The 14516-nt window shown below is 29.7% G+C and overlaps 1 protein-coding gene across 6 annotated transcripts in view; it reads left to right on the top strand.

Annotated features, from left to right (window-relative positions):
* LOC132740347 (short transient receptor potential channel 7-like) overlaps window positions 1-14516 on the top strand; it is an 80658-nt gene that overhangs the window by 50048 nt on the left and 16094 nt on the right. For all 6 annotated transcript variants that reach the window (XM_060728231.1, XM_060728229.1, XM_060728227.1 and 3 more), the window contains exons 4-11: window positions 4134-4313; window positions 6144-6311; window positions 6763-6929; window positions 8446-8540; window positions 10865-11021; window positions 11624-11748; window positions 12795-12979; window positions 13609-13727. In XM_060728231.1, coding sequence (XP_060584214.1) covers window positions 4134-4313; window positions 6144-6311; window positions 6763-6929; window positions 8446-8540; window positions 10865-11021; window positions 11624-11748; window positions 12795-12979; window positions 13609-13727 — 1196 coding nt within the window. The remainder of the gene's footprint in view (window positions 1-4133; window positions 4314-6143; window positions 6312-6762; window positions 6930-8445; window positions 8541-10864; window positions 11022-11623; window positions 11749-12794; window positions 12980-13608; window positions 13728-14516) is intronic.

The raw sequence follows: 14516 nt of genomic DNA, 5'->3' as shown, positions 1-14516 counted from the left end.
TATTAAATCTCATAAATTAAAATGGTTATATTAGTTGTATATTATTAAATCTCATAAATTAGAATGGTTATATTAGTTGTATATTATTAAATCTCATAAATTAAAATGGTTATATTAGTTGTATATTATTAAATCTAATAAAACAAAATGGTTATATTATTTGTAAATATATGCTGGAAACTCGCATCTTAAAATCACTTGAATACCCTTACATACAAATAGATAATTCAGAACATGCGAATGGAATACAAGAGGTAAATGACGTATAATGGAACAGTTTCATTGCACATATGATTTGACCTTTATCTTAATAACAAGGAAACGTAATGTTCCTGATAACTTTATAATAAACCATCTGTACACTAAACTCGTAAGTGCATAACGAAAAATTGCAGCAATCACGGAGATCACGTGCCAGTTATGTTTTATTTCATTGCAGTTGATAAAACTATATATAATATGCACGGTCTGTGCCAGAAATATGATAATATTGATAATAATTAATTGCATAGCTTCATTTTTATATATAAATCAGAACCATGCCATTGCTGAAATATGCTACAGGAATGTGAACAATGGCATGGAAACACGATTTTATGTTTATTCTAGAAGATGTATACATGAACAAACAACACGTGCTACCTCCGACGCCGTTCTCAGTGCACGTGTATTCTTCTTGTTAATTAGCTTTCCTATCAAATTAATATCAAATTTTCAGAAATTGATAGTGTATTGTATGTTGGCTTGTGGGTAAACAAAGCAAAAGCAATTCCTCAGAGGATATTTACGAGAGGAACTCCTATCATGTTTTAATCTCCATGGAAGAGGGATTAGAGGGGAGAAAGTCGGAAATATTACCGAGCTTGTAAAACATATGTTTTATATTGGCAAATTATTGTTCATGATCTTTTATCTTATTTTATAACAGTTTTGTCATAAATCTATCTCCCATGAAGTATTGATTAATTATTATTTCCGTATAGATGCCTTAATAAACTCAAGCATTGTTAAAATTATCGCTTATTCAACAATTACTTTATGAACTTGTTGATGCTAAACTTTCTTAACAATTTGTTACATTTTTGTATATACTTTAAAGCAAATATTCTGATACAAAGTGTTCTTTTTCTTATTCTTCTATTGTTCTGAAACCATTCTACAAATAGATTTAAAAAAAATATCCCAAAAACTTCAAGAATGGAACATTTTTTTGTTAAAATGTAAAATATATTCGCATGATATGATTTTAAAGTTTCTTGTTCGTTTTTTAAACCTTATTGACATATGAGGCAACATAAGAATATATAGATATAATTAGTAAGTGAAAAAAAGTTCTTTTTATCAACATTATGAAATATTGTTTCATAAACTGATTTGACATAGCAATTTTTACCCATCAATTTAGTCATTTCATGTTTCAATGTTGAATTTTGCTTAAACCGGTGCTAGAGAGCGTGGACGGTAGCTTACATTTACAACTACTGTCCTTGAACTGGTTCAATCAAACCGAGTCTGCAACATTTGTTATTTTGCTGTTTTGAGTGTTCCTCAAGGTTTCCTTTTTGACCAACCGATGTATGTAATTATTCAAGTGATACCGATTTGAAAATACCGTTTTACCCTGGCAATTTTATGTTCAAGATGTAACTTTCTTTGTTTTCGGAACCGTGTATTGCTGATTTTAGATAATTCAAAATCGAAATACCACTTCAGACCAACCTTGGTGTGAATACAGGCAGAGTGAAATCAAGAAATTTCAGCCTAGGGGTTAAGATAGAAAGACCCTCTCAGTATCGGGGATATGAGAAGCAGGTCAAGAAAAAATTAAACACTGCTCATTAAACCTTATACCGGAGTTTCTTTTCGGCTTTGATAAATTCAACCTGACCAGTAGCAACAGTGTTTGGGTTAGCTGCAAGGCAACACCGACCGTCTGATGGACTACTATTTACAGTCCAAATCAATGTATTTCCAATGCTCCTTCTTCGAATTTTTTGCACTTTATAGATTTTGTTTGGCACATGCAAAGGGGTTAGGTAGCTTCATTTTATTGATAATTTACTTGTTGTGTTTAGGGGTCTAGCTGAAAGAACATACGCATAAAAGCGCTCAGACAAAGGTAAATTTGAGTTCATACTTCTTCAAATATCAAAATTAATAAACAGGCTTAAGCAGACGGTAGGCACGCAAACAGAAATAAAATATGAAAAAAATATGTGTTGGTTGCAATATGATGCCCTTAATTACGTCATAATTAAGTGAAAACGTGCTATTAGTCTTAAACAACGTACGAAATGGATAGAAGACCACAATCTAAAATAATCAAAATGTATAAAATTTCAGAAAATATCAAATCAATGATGTTTATATTTCATCTGTTTTAAACCTTTCTAGTATTTTACTTGGTCACAAACTATTAAATATATTTTCATGTTTGAATGCAAGTATTATATTTGCAATACATCTTTGCCTCCTCATATTCACTCACCGCTTGCAGTTTATTTGCTATTTTATTGAATTTGTCCAAAATTAAATAACACATGTACATTAATATAAAACAATCATAACAAAATACAAGTAATGAATTTAAATTTAACAGTTTTCAAAATACAAGTTTCTGATGTTGTTATTTGTTTTCTGTTTAATTTATGTAACATTTTTAAGGAGTGTTTCGCGTCCCTTTCTCCTCACACTCCCCTTTTCTAAAATCTAAAAAAGTAGACATTACATTTGAGGTTTAATTACATATATAATTGTATAATAATAACATAAGGAATACAAATAATTATACCTTTATCTAAAGCGTATTAGTAGAAGGGGGGCGTTCACCACTGATCATTTTCGTTGTATTTATTAGTAATTATAAATGACGTGATATAAAGCAGGCATATAATCAAATCCTTCCAAAAGACAGAACATTAATTATATGTGACACATTACCTACTTGTTTTTGAAATACAATATTTCTTTGCTTGTCACGCACACCAGTCAAACCCGATAATTTAGTGAAATAAAAATATATTATCTGTAATTTTAGTATTTCTCAAACTGCAATAGAACCATGTAATGCCGTAGTTAACTGCGTCATACAACTAAAATATGCTTACGTGTTACAAGATTACAAATTTGTTTTCTTTACTTATAATTAAGATAATTATTAAATAGATGTTGACATAACGTAAGACAACGTGTATTAGACATATAGTCATGAAACAACTCCGCAATTTCATTTAGGTAACTGCTCATTCGCATGCTAAGTTTGCAATCAGCGTCGTATAAAATTTCTAATAATTTGAAAGTATATTCATTCAGCCACCCGAACTTTAAGCAAACTTACATGTTTCCGGTTCTAACAATATAAAGGGCAGCGCGACTTGAATTAAGCAAACACACTTTGTGCGCAAGAGCATTCAAATCTTGTAAGTTAGATAAAATATTTTTCTTTATTAATTCATAACATCTCATGTAATGCTTATGTTTGTAAAGTTAATTTATGTATTAATGGATATTGTGAGCGTTTTTAATATGGTAGGAAATTTACTCTAAGACAATTTCATAAGAAGCTAGAATGTTGCATGCGCATTAAAATGATTTTTTTAAGTAAAATATTGTCAAATAATTTAAACGCGCAATATCGTATTTTACAAAAAATAGATATATAAATAAGATATATAAAACATCAAAAAATGTAAATCAATTTATTAAATTTTGCAAAACAATTTTTATGTTAAGTTCCATTCAAAAGTTTTAGAAACAATAACGAACAACTTACCTCTATTTTATATTACTAGGATCAAATATAGTTCTTCTTTTATCATCTCAGAAATTGTTTGATTAAGATATCAAGCATTGCCTTTCAGTAAGTGTTTTTATTTATCACTTTTGCCGATTATATATATATATATATATATATATATATATATATATATATATATATATATATATATATATATATATATATATATATATATATATATATATATATATATATATATATTTATATATATATATATATATATATATATATATATATATATATATATATATATATATATATATATATATTTATGTTAGACATATTATATACATTATTGTATAATTCTTTTTAATGAAAATCTATCAACTTTCAACAGAGCGAATACCTCAGCTTGGTTGAGAAATGTATGAATTTTGCGTGTGAATTGATGGACCTATGTCGTGGAACACAAGAGGTTGAGGCGGTTCTTAGTGAGGGCAGTGACTGTTGTTCTGACAATGGCAAGCGAGATCCACTAGCCAGGCTAAAGATGGCTATCCGGTATCAGGAGAAAAAGGTATGGCAATAAAATTAGTTATTATTATTGATATAATACAAATCAAATGTACAAATGATAACAAACAGTGCAGATTTCCAACCCATGTCGTCTGCAGTCATTGATTTCCTAGTTATAAGTCTTCGCGTCGAAAAAAGTATCAATTAAAATGAGTTATGAAGGCACTTGGAGTGTAAGACCAATTAATAAAGGAAGCAATAACTGCATGCGCTCTCGCTTTCATAAATTGCACTGAATCAATAAATCAAGCAGTGTTGCTTGCAGTCAAAGACCTTACAAATCGAAGGAAACGCTTAACTTCTCAGTCACCTTTATGCTATGATTTACGGTTTATTGGAGGTAATCAAATCTAATTGATGCTTTAAAGCGGTTATCTTGTTTTGTATAATTGAATAAAAGAGCAGACGATATTACATTTAGAGATTCCAAGTTATCAAAAAAGTATTTAGTATCTAAGTTAAAAGTTGTATTATTGAGATTGTTTTGTCATTTATTGACGAATTTTAAACAATCTAGTTTAATAGATATTTAAAAATCGAAAAGGATTACTTTAAACAGTGAACATTATAAAACAATTAAAAATGTTTAATCTTGAAACAATTCATCGCCATTCAGTATTCGTTCATTAAGCAAAATCAAACAATAAAATATCCGATATTTCTTTTTTTCTTGGAATTCGTCCAAACAAAAATGAATATAAAAATAAGAGAACGTCATGAACCAAACATGTTTTAATTTTGTGTGAAGAATAATTTAAATTAAGATACATTTCAAAATACCCAGACTAGTAACGGTTTTAAAAAGAACGCAAGGTGTATATAACACACTGAATAATAAACACTTTCTGGATTCTTTCATTTAGCTTTTGCTATCATTATCGCCTAATTTTCATATAGAATATGAGTAACTCAGAAGTACACATGCAAAGATTTCTTTTATACAACGGAATAAAAAATGCTGTTTTCTTTTTCTTAAATAGAGAAGACTTTCCACTTTGATATATATATATAAACATTTAGGGGCATTGCTCTTATATGCCAGTAGCTTGTTTCAAAACATTGAGAGTTTTCCATTTTCTGTTGACGTCAGTCAATTCATTCGTCATTGAAGATTGACAGTATTTGAAGGAATATCAAACGTTTACTGTTTTGATTATTCTTATTTGCTTTGGCTTGTTTTCGTTTGGTATTAGAAGCTAAGATTCATTGATTAAAATAAGATATAGTCGCGGACTATATCTGTAACAATCATACTTACACATATGACATTTGGGCAAAAGAAATTTATGTCTAATAAAATATTTAGAAAATAAAAACAACAAGAACAATAGTTTAAAAAGCAAAAAAAATAAAAATAAAATAATAATAATAAATAAAAAACAATTTAAAATAAAGTTACTTTATATATTGTTATTGTTGTTAATTTGGCTATGTGCTAGAGTTGCCTTAACTTGTGATTTCAGGACAATTATGATTAGAAAAATAGTTACAATGTAGAACCGTACTAAATAATTTCCGGCTGAGTTCTTTAGTATATAATATATTTTATGTATAACATTCCCGTATAAATGTAGTGAGTTCATATTTAGTATTTTCTTTTTTGATAATAAAAGGCTATATCCATTCACAAAACCCGTGCTGTTCCATTCCGTACATAGTTTGTCAAATTTCCTTTGACTTGCACCAGGGTCTTTCTATTTGAAAGACCCTGTTTGTACACTGACATTTTGACAATTTGCACAACAATATTACTATAGTTTGATCAATTAAAACAATTACTTTATAACTATAGGCTATATCTATTACATAGTTGTTGTTATTCATATTTCAGTTTGTTGCTCATCCGAACTGTCAGCAACATATGACCAGTATATGGTACGGTTCAGAGATGGGCTTCCTTCAGTCATTTAACTGGCTAAGAGAGAGTATTTATGCTATCTTATTCCTGCCAGCTATACCATTTCTGTGTGCAGTTTATGTTATTTTTCCTAATTCAAAGGTATGAACTGTTATGTCTTTAGAATTTCTGTCTATAACTACAGCTATATGTACTTGGCAATACAATAATACAATATAAATATGAAAAATATGAATGGAAATATACATGTATTTATTTATTGGTTTAAATCATCGGCATTTAGTATTACACTTTCAGTTATCATTATTCGGATTACATTGCAGACATTATTTAGGCTAGGAGACCATGGTATCAGTTATTATCTTTAATTAAACCTAAAATAAGAAATAAAAACAAAATGAAAGCAATGATAATAATAATAATAATAATAATAATAATAATATAATAATAATAATAATAATAATAATAATAATAATAATAATAATAATAAATAATAAAAATGAAAATGAAAATAATAATTATAATAATTATCATAATAATGATAATAATAATAATAATAATAATAATAATAATAAAAGTAATATTTTTTCAGCTTGGTTCCATTATGCGATGTCCTGTGACAAAGTTCTTCACTCACACAACTTCCCATATTTGTTTCCTTATATTACTTGCTGTAGCCACATTCCGGCTGTCCGAGGGTAATGTCTCTATACGGTCAACCAGGGACATGAAAGACGCACATTACTCCCATCTTACTGAGTAAGTTCGGGTCTCTCAACTGAGAAGTACACTGAATTTTGTGCTGTCACAAGGTTATATAAAAAATATTTGATAGTTAATTGCTGTTATATTTATATTGTTTATTAAATGTATTTTACGTCATCAGTCATAAATAAGTTATGTTGTTGAATCCTAATACTTAACATAATTCTTTTTTTTTTTGCTATTTTAATTATTCCTTACTTTTTTATATTTTCGTTACTAATAGTTAGATTCAGCATCCTTATTTGGACCAGCCAATCTATGATCGGATTCTATCAATTTGAGCAGCATTAGCCAATAGAAATGCTTGTTTCACTTTCTGGCGATTTTTCAGATAATTTACACAGATTTTCTTTTCGAAAACTACATTTAGGTTTTATGGTTTTATGTACAGTATAATTATATTTCAAAAGTGTTGTATGTAGTGAAGAGTTATTGTGTATCTCAAAGTTATAATGCGAAGTTGATTGCTGATATATATATTTCAAGGATATAGTACAAACATAGTTGATGTTGTGAACTTATGTTATATATCGTAGTGATCTCTTCCAAAAAAAGTAGTTCCGTGCGATAGTATGTCACAGGGGTATATTAGAAGCTGATTTAGGTACTTCAGAGTTATCATATACTTTCGGGATGTATCTAAAATATTTGTGTATCGTATAAGTATTGTTTTATATCATAGAGGCCGTTATTTTACCACTTGCTATTCCGAAGACTTTATAGTATAGGGTTGATCTTACTTTTAACGATAGTCATTTAAACATCTTAAATAAATTTAAATAAGAGATTGATCGTTCAAGACAGAAGAATGGCAATCATATTTAAAGAAATTCCTGTGCTGTTCCTGTACTGTGAAATGAAATAACGTAAGAATTCGATATTTCTTTAAATGATATACGACATATACGGTTGGATATTGTATCCGTAATTTCCCCTATTTCAATATGTTATTCAAGCGGGGTTTTATTGTTGCATTTGATTTCTGGCTAGACGAATAGATCATTCTAGATCATTTAACAATGATTTTACTATGAAATGTTACGTCTGAAATGTCAAAATTAACCAGAAGAGACGGGGATTCATGATAAGATTTGTAGTTCTTCTTTTATATGTTGTCAATCTTTTATATAAGCATCGGTGATTTCTAGTTATGTTGTTATATTTACGGCTATATTTTCTTCCTTCCTACAATTCTTATAAAAAAGTTGTTATTTAGCTGAAAAAAGAGAGACAAAAAAAAGACACCAACAAGAAAAACCAACAAAAAATAACAAACAAACAAAACAAACAAACACATAACAGGCTAACGTTCAAATCTTTGCCTTACTATAATAATATCATTTGAATTATTTGAAAATGAAATATTACGTTTACAAGATTGTCATACGTGGCTGTGAAAATTAGGCGTTTTTGCCAAGACTATTAATACGATAAGAATTTTGTTATATTTATGACATGTCACGTGCATTTGTCACGTTTGTGTTACACGTGAAGTTTGTTTTTGTTTTAGAGAAGAGAAGATTGAGAGTTTATTAAAGGAAACACTGAGACCAGCAAGCACCTTATTAACACATGTACAAATTTGTATTGTATTTTGGATATTAGGTAAGTGCTATATCAATATATTATAATTACACTATATGTTTTGTTCAATCTCTCTGTGTGTGCATTTAATGAGGGTTTAATCTACTTGTTAATCATAAATGAAGCCATACCACAAGTCGCGGCACACATGCGCGTAAGCTGAATGTTGTAGTTTAGTCCCAAAAGTATGGTATAACTCGGAGCACATGCCAACATCTTACAATACAAGCTTTTCTAATGTTCATTACGAACAGTAGTATGTAAAATATAACAAGTCCATGAGAAACACTCTCTAACGCAAAAGTTGTTGTACAAGTCTAGTTTAAATAATAGTAAATGATACAAAAATAATTTATTCAACCCCTTTTATCTATTTGTAATATTTTTGTATTCCAAAGTATACATGATTTATGAAAGAAGATAAATGTCAGAAAAGGGGTCAACTTAAAAAACACATGCATACTTAATTAAATACAATTCCTAAATCGTTTTACATGTTTTTTTAGTATTTGGGCGCGGCAAAGATTAAAAATTTACTAGATTAATGGGTCGGGTGATGATGAGTTTAGAAATAAAAACATTAAAGCACTATAACGTCTTCTTTGGCTAAGGAAAAGAAAAACCCAGCGCAAACCTGTCCGATGTTATTAACTTAAACCAATCATTTACATAGTGTTAACTAGAGACGCTAGCGGTGATTGGTTGACATCGTGTCAAAGTTCAGATGCAAATGATTGGACATTGCCCTCTGTGATTCTAGAGAATTAGACGATATATTTACTTACTTTATTAATGTTATCGACCTGTTTTTCTGTATCCTTGGTGTACATGTATAACAGAATTAACTGAAAAAAATAGTTTAGAGCGGTCATACTCTGTTAGATAACGCAACTCAAATGCACCTTATCATTTCTTAACAGAAAAAGACTTCCCGTATATAAACATATTTGATATTTCACTATGGTCTCTATGCATATATAACACTTTTTCTAAAAAGTTGTATCTAATACCGGTGCGGTGCTAGGGTGCGAGGACGTTAGCTTTGCATTTACCACCACATTCCGTGAACAGGCTTGGTCAAACCGGTCCTGCAAGATATTTTATTTTCCCCTTTTCGGAGTTCATTAGGGATTTAGGTTTTTGTTTTAAATATAGTTATTAGTCTACACAAACCATTGAATTCAATACATTGTTTACGAAACAACGACCTTAAATTCATGAATGAGTTCTTGTACATTTTTGTGAAATTTTGTGTATGATAATCAGGAATTTTAATACTTTTACCAAAATCTTATACATAAAATAATAAAAATGCATTAGGCATTCAATAATTCTAATGACTCAATACTGCATGTTTTCCAATATTTCATCGAAAATTTAAACATCAACAATATAACAATATTTGTATTAAAGCTGGCTACAAACAGATTGGCTCAAATACATAATATAATATCCGTTTCATAACTTCAAGGAAATGCTTAGGTTGAATTGTCAATCTTAAGGTCAAGTTTTCCAAGGAAGCAATTTACGATATTGATCTTGAGTGGAAATCTTCACAATGGGAAATGAATATAGCGAAATTGCATTGCAATTCACATTTTTTCCATCAAAAAGACATTTATGCGATATTTCCCAATAAAGCCCGACGTCCGATTTACAGTTGAAAATTTAACGTAATTGTGTTTGAACTGCTTTCTGTCGACGAAATGTATTAGGAAATGCAAACGAATGGATTTTCAATTGGGAAATTGCACCCATGATTTAAACATTACCAACGCCGGGAAGTAATTTTTACATTTATATTATGGCGAATGACGTTTTCTTGGAATATCTTTACTCACATACTGTACAAAATTAAACCTACAATGAATTGAGATTTTTAATATGCCGACCTTTTCAGTATGAGAAATCTAATTTCAGTTCTTCTTTGTCCTCAATATTAAAACTTGTTATGGAATTTGTTGTAACTTGAATAAAGGTTTATAATAAAATTCGTTTATCCATGGTTAAAACGTTCTTTTTTGCCACGAAGCGTAACATTTTTTGTAGTACCATTAGATAAATAAGCTTTAAATGAAAAGAACTCTATTTTTTTTAAATGCCGTTGTTAATTCGCACGTAATTAAGGTGGTGTACTCATTGCAATCGAACCTAATTCTTACACCAGTTATATTTAAGTTTTCAAAACATTTGTGTGTTTTAAACAAACTTTTGGAACAGGAAAATACTAATAGAAATGACAATAAATAAAAGTTATTACCACAATTCACAGCTTTGTACTCCATACTAAGCGTTTTAATGTATCAGCAATAACAAATATATAAAATAATAACTTTATGTTGCAGGTTTATTGTGGATAGAGTGTAAACAGATATACGGCTCAGGGGGTCTGTCTTACTTCACAAATTACTATAATTTTATGGACTACAGTGTATTATCAATGTACTTGGCGTCCTACGTCCTGCGATTCTTTACAGAATATGTCGTATCAGACGCCGACACGTAAGTCCTAATCCAATCTGTTTAATCGATTTGTCTATGAGAGGCCGACACGTAAGTCCTAATTCAATCTGTCAAAAGAATATGTCGTATTAGACGCCGACACGTAAATCCTTATCCAATCTGAATAAAGAATATGTCATGTAAGTCCAAAGTAACACGTTAGTGTTTGGCACTTCTAAAAAAACATGATACTGAGTCTGACGTAGATTAACCTTTCCAGCGTTAAATATCTTGACTGGAATTGTCAATCTTATAATCTTGACATAACCACTCATATCTTCATTTGTAGATAATAGGTCAAACCTTGTGCTGACTGAATAACAAACAGTGCAGACAACCAAGGCGAATCTTAGGACTTAAATGACAATGATCACGAAGTTGTAATTTGTTTTGATACTTATTCTATTGACAATTTTCAAGTTAAAGATAATCTTAATACACTATAATCTTAAACAATCTATCATTCCATAAATTCCAACATTGTTTTAAAAACACAACATTTAAGATCAGTAACTTTTTTTTAATATATTACAATTTCATAAGATTTTAGTGATTATCGTGTGATATTCTGTGCACGTCATTTATGTTGTTGTTTTCTGCAGTTATTTCAATGGTACGAGACGGGCACGTACCCTGTTATTGCAGGGAAATTACTCACACTTCAACTTATTGCTCGATGAAATCAAAGATTCCAAAAATCATCCAAGAAACTATTTTATGGAAGCATGTAAGCGATTTGTGTTACAATATCATTTTTTGACAATTTCTTTTTGAGAAATAATTTTCTACTTTTTTGTACATTAACATTGCCTCGAGTAGGACTCACATACTTTCAAAATGCATATCAATTATAATATAATGTCAGATATTTCAATGAAAACGCAGATAGCTGACTAACTTTTCATTTAATTTAAAGCTGCTATTATAGCGTTTTTATATCGCCTTTTATTTGTGGTTCACAATTTACTGGGTCTGCTATATACGTCATAGTTTCCGTCAGATATATCAGAGAATGACAGATGTGGAAATTGTGAATTTCTAATACAGTTATCATTTTTTTGACATATCATGCCAGCTTTGATAAATGTTCTAAGTAACTTATGAATTATTATTTTCTTCTCGTTTTTTAGCATAGGATTGTTGCAAATGCATGCATCTGCCAGTTAGTTTCTTATGTAATGTCTTAGACAGACATTTTACGTTCAAATAATATGGTTTTGTTACCTTTGCAAAATTGAATTGAGAGTTTATATTTCATGCGTTGGTGCGCTCCATTATACATATATCAATATATGTAAATTTGAAGCTTGATTTATGATAAAAATGTTTACTTTAAACATTTACTTTACAATTTTATACGATCGGAATATACACATCAAACAAATAAAACCTTTCTTCTTGAAATATTTAAATAAAAGGAGTACTGTATCATAAATGTATTAGGTTATGTGAATACAATATCTTGAATTACTTTCATATAATATATACTGTAAGACAAGAAATATACTTTCTGTAGACTTAATTCTGTACAAGGGTTTTGCTGAAGTAGATCTAGTCAAAGAAAAGAAAATTCAGTGATAACTCCGTCTTTATTGTGGCGAAACTAGTTCAGTAATAATCTCCCCTTAATTTATTATAAAAAAGGGAGACACTTTAACACAATTGTTTCATAACATCTTAAGTCATAATTAGCTTTAAGGTAATCAAAATATAGAGGCTTTAAGGTAACCATACTGTGTTTACAACACGTAATCTTTATCTCACATTATTCAGCTCGTTTCAAGTGGAAGATGGACGACCCTGAGATAGTTTCAGATGTCTTGTTTGCCATTGCTAATGTGATAAGCTTTGCCCGTACTACCTACCTCATGCCGGCGTTCGAGGTACTCGGACCTCTGCAGATATCACTCGGCAGAATGATCGGTGATATCACTAGATTCATGGTGCTCTTCACACTGGTCAGTTTTGATATCATTGTTTCTATAATGTCATTTTGATATCCTCTCATTTTGATATCCTCTCATTTTGATATCCTCTCATTTTGATATCCACTCATTTTGATATCCTCTCATTTTGATATCCTCTCATTACGAGATCCTCTCATTTTGATATCATCTCATTTTGAAATCCTCTCATTACGAGATCCTCTCATTTTGATATCTTCTAAATTACGATATGATCTCATTTTGATATCCTCTCATTATGATATATTGTCACCATGAAAGAAAAACACGGCGATCTTACTTATTTTTATAAGATTTACAAAGTACAAAAACAATTTTCCTATTAGCACAAGAAAATGTAAAAGAAGCTAGTTATCGCAAGACAGAGTACACATGTCATTGTATAGGCTAATCTTTTTGGTTTTTGGTTTTTGGGATCAACATTCAATTTTTAACATACATTATACTAGTATCTTGTTGTTATAATAATTCTTTATTTATTCATTTCTTATGTTTATAAAAATTTAGTTCATACATTAATGTAATGCCGTCTTTAATACCTACATCTTTACTAGAGATTTGTGTATGAAAAATGGTTAACCCTTTACCTGCTGAATGTTGACCATGAACTATTTTGTTTACAGGTACTGTTCTCGTTCATGGTTGGACTTCATAATCTGTATTGGTATTATGGTACGCAGCGAATAAAAATGACCATGAACGGACATACAGTGTTCGTGTACGCAGCGGAAGCATTCCAAGGGTATGTGTACACATTCTAAACGATTGAATTATACAGTTATTAAAGTCATATGTCGTTATACATCCAGATTTCAATGCTTTGGCCTGTTTTTAGATAAATTTCTATCTTAATATAAAGTATGATCACATAAGTATGCAATATTTTATAATGAGATTTGTTAGTGGAATATGGCACTTTCTGCTGTGAAGAATTCTTACAATAATACTTTGTTTTCAACAGAAACTGATGTTAATAATTCATTTACTTTTAACTCTAACAGTACAAAATAACTTTTGATCTGAAGATTCATTTGATGTAATTTCAGACTTGAACAGAGGTCGTGCTATTTTTTGTTACTGTGATAACTCATTTTTAACTGAAGCAGGCATTCTTTTCTTTTTTTCTTTTTCCTCTTATAATTTTAGACAGAAGCAGACGTTATACCATAAGAAAATCTTTGACATTTCATTTAGACTGTAGTACAGCATGAACTATTTATTGTACTATGATGTGTTACTTCAGACTAAAACAGGCGTTTTATTATTCAAGTTTTTGTAACACTTCGTTCAGACACACTAGCATAACTATTTATTGTACTATGTTTCAGACTGAAACAGGAGTTTTATTATTCAAGTTTCTGTAACATTTTTTCAGACTGTAGCATAACTATTTACTGTACTATGTTTCAGACTGAAACTCATGTTTCAGACTGAAACTCAAGTTTCTGTAACATATTCAGACTGAAACATAAGTATTTATTGTTCTGTGAGATGGTGTTTCAGACTGAAACACGCGTTTTATTATTCATGT

The sequence above is a fragment of the Ruditapes philippinarum genome, unplaced genomic scaffold (assembly GCF_026571515.1).
Source record: "Ruditapes philippinarum isolate M1 unplaced genomic scaffold, ASM2657151v2 ctg1539_1_1_1_1, whole genome shotgun sequence".
In the NCBI taxonomy this organism is placed as follows: domain Eukaryota; kingdom Metazoa; phylum Mollusca; class Bivalvia; order Venerida; family Veneridae; genus Ruditapes; species Ruditapes philippinarum.
The sequence above is the reverse complement of the archived record's forward strand: the minus strand, read 5'-3'. Positions and strand labels throughout refer to the sequence as shown.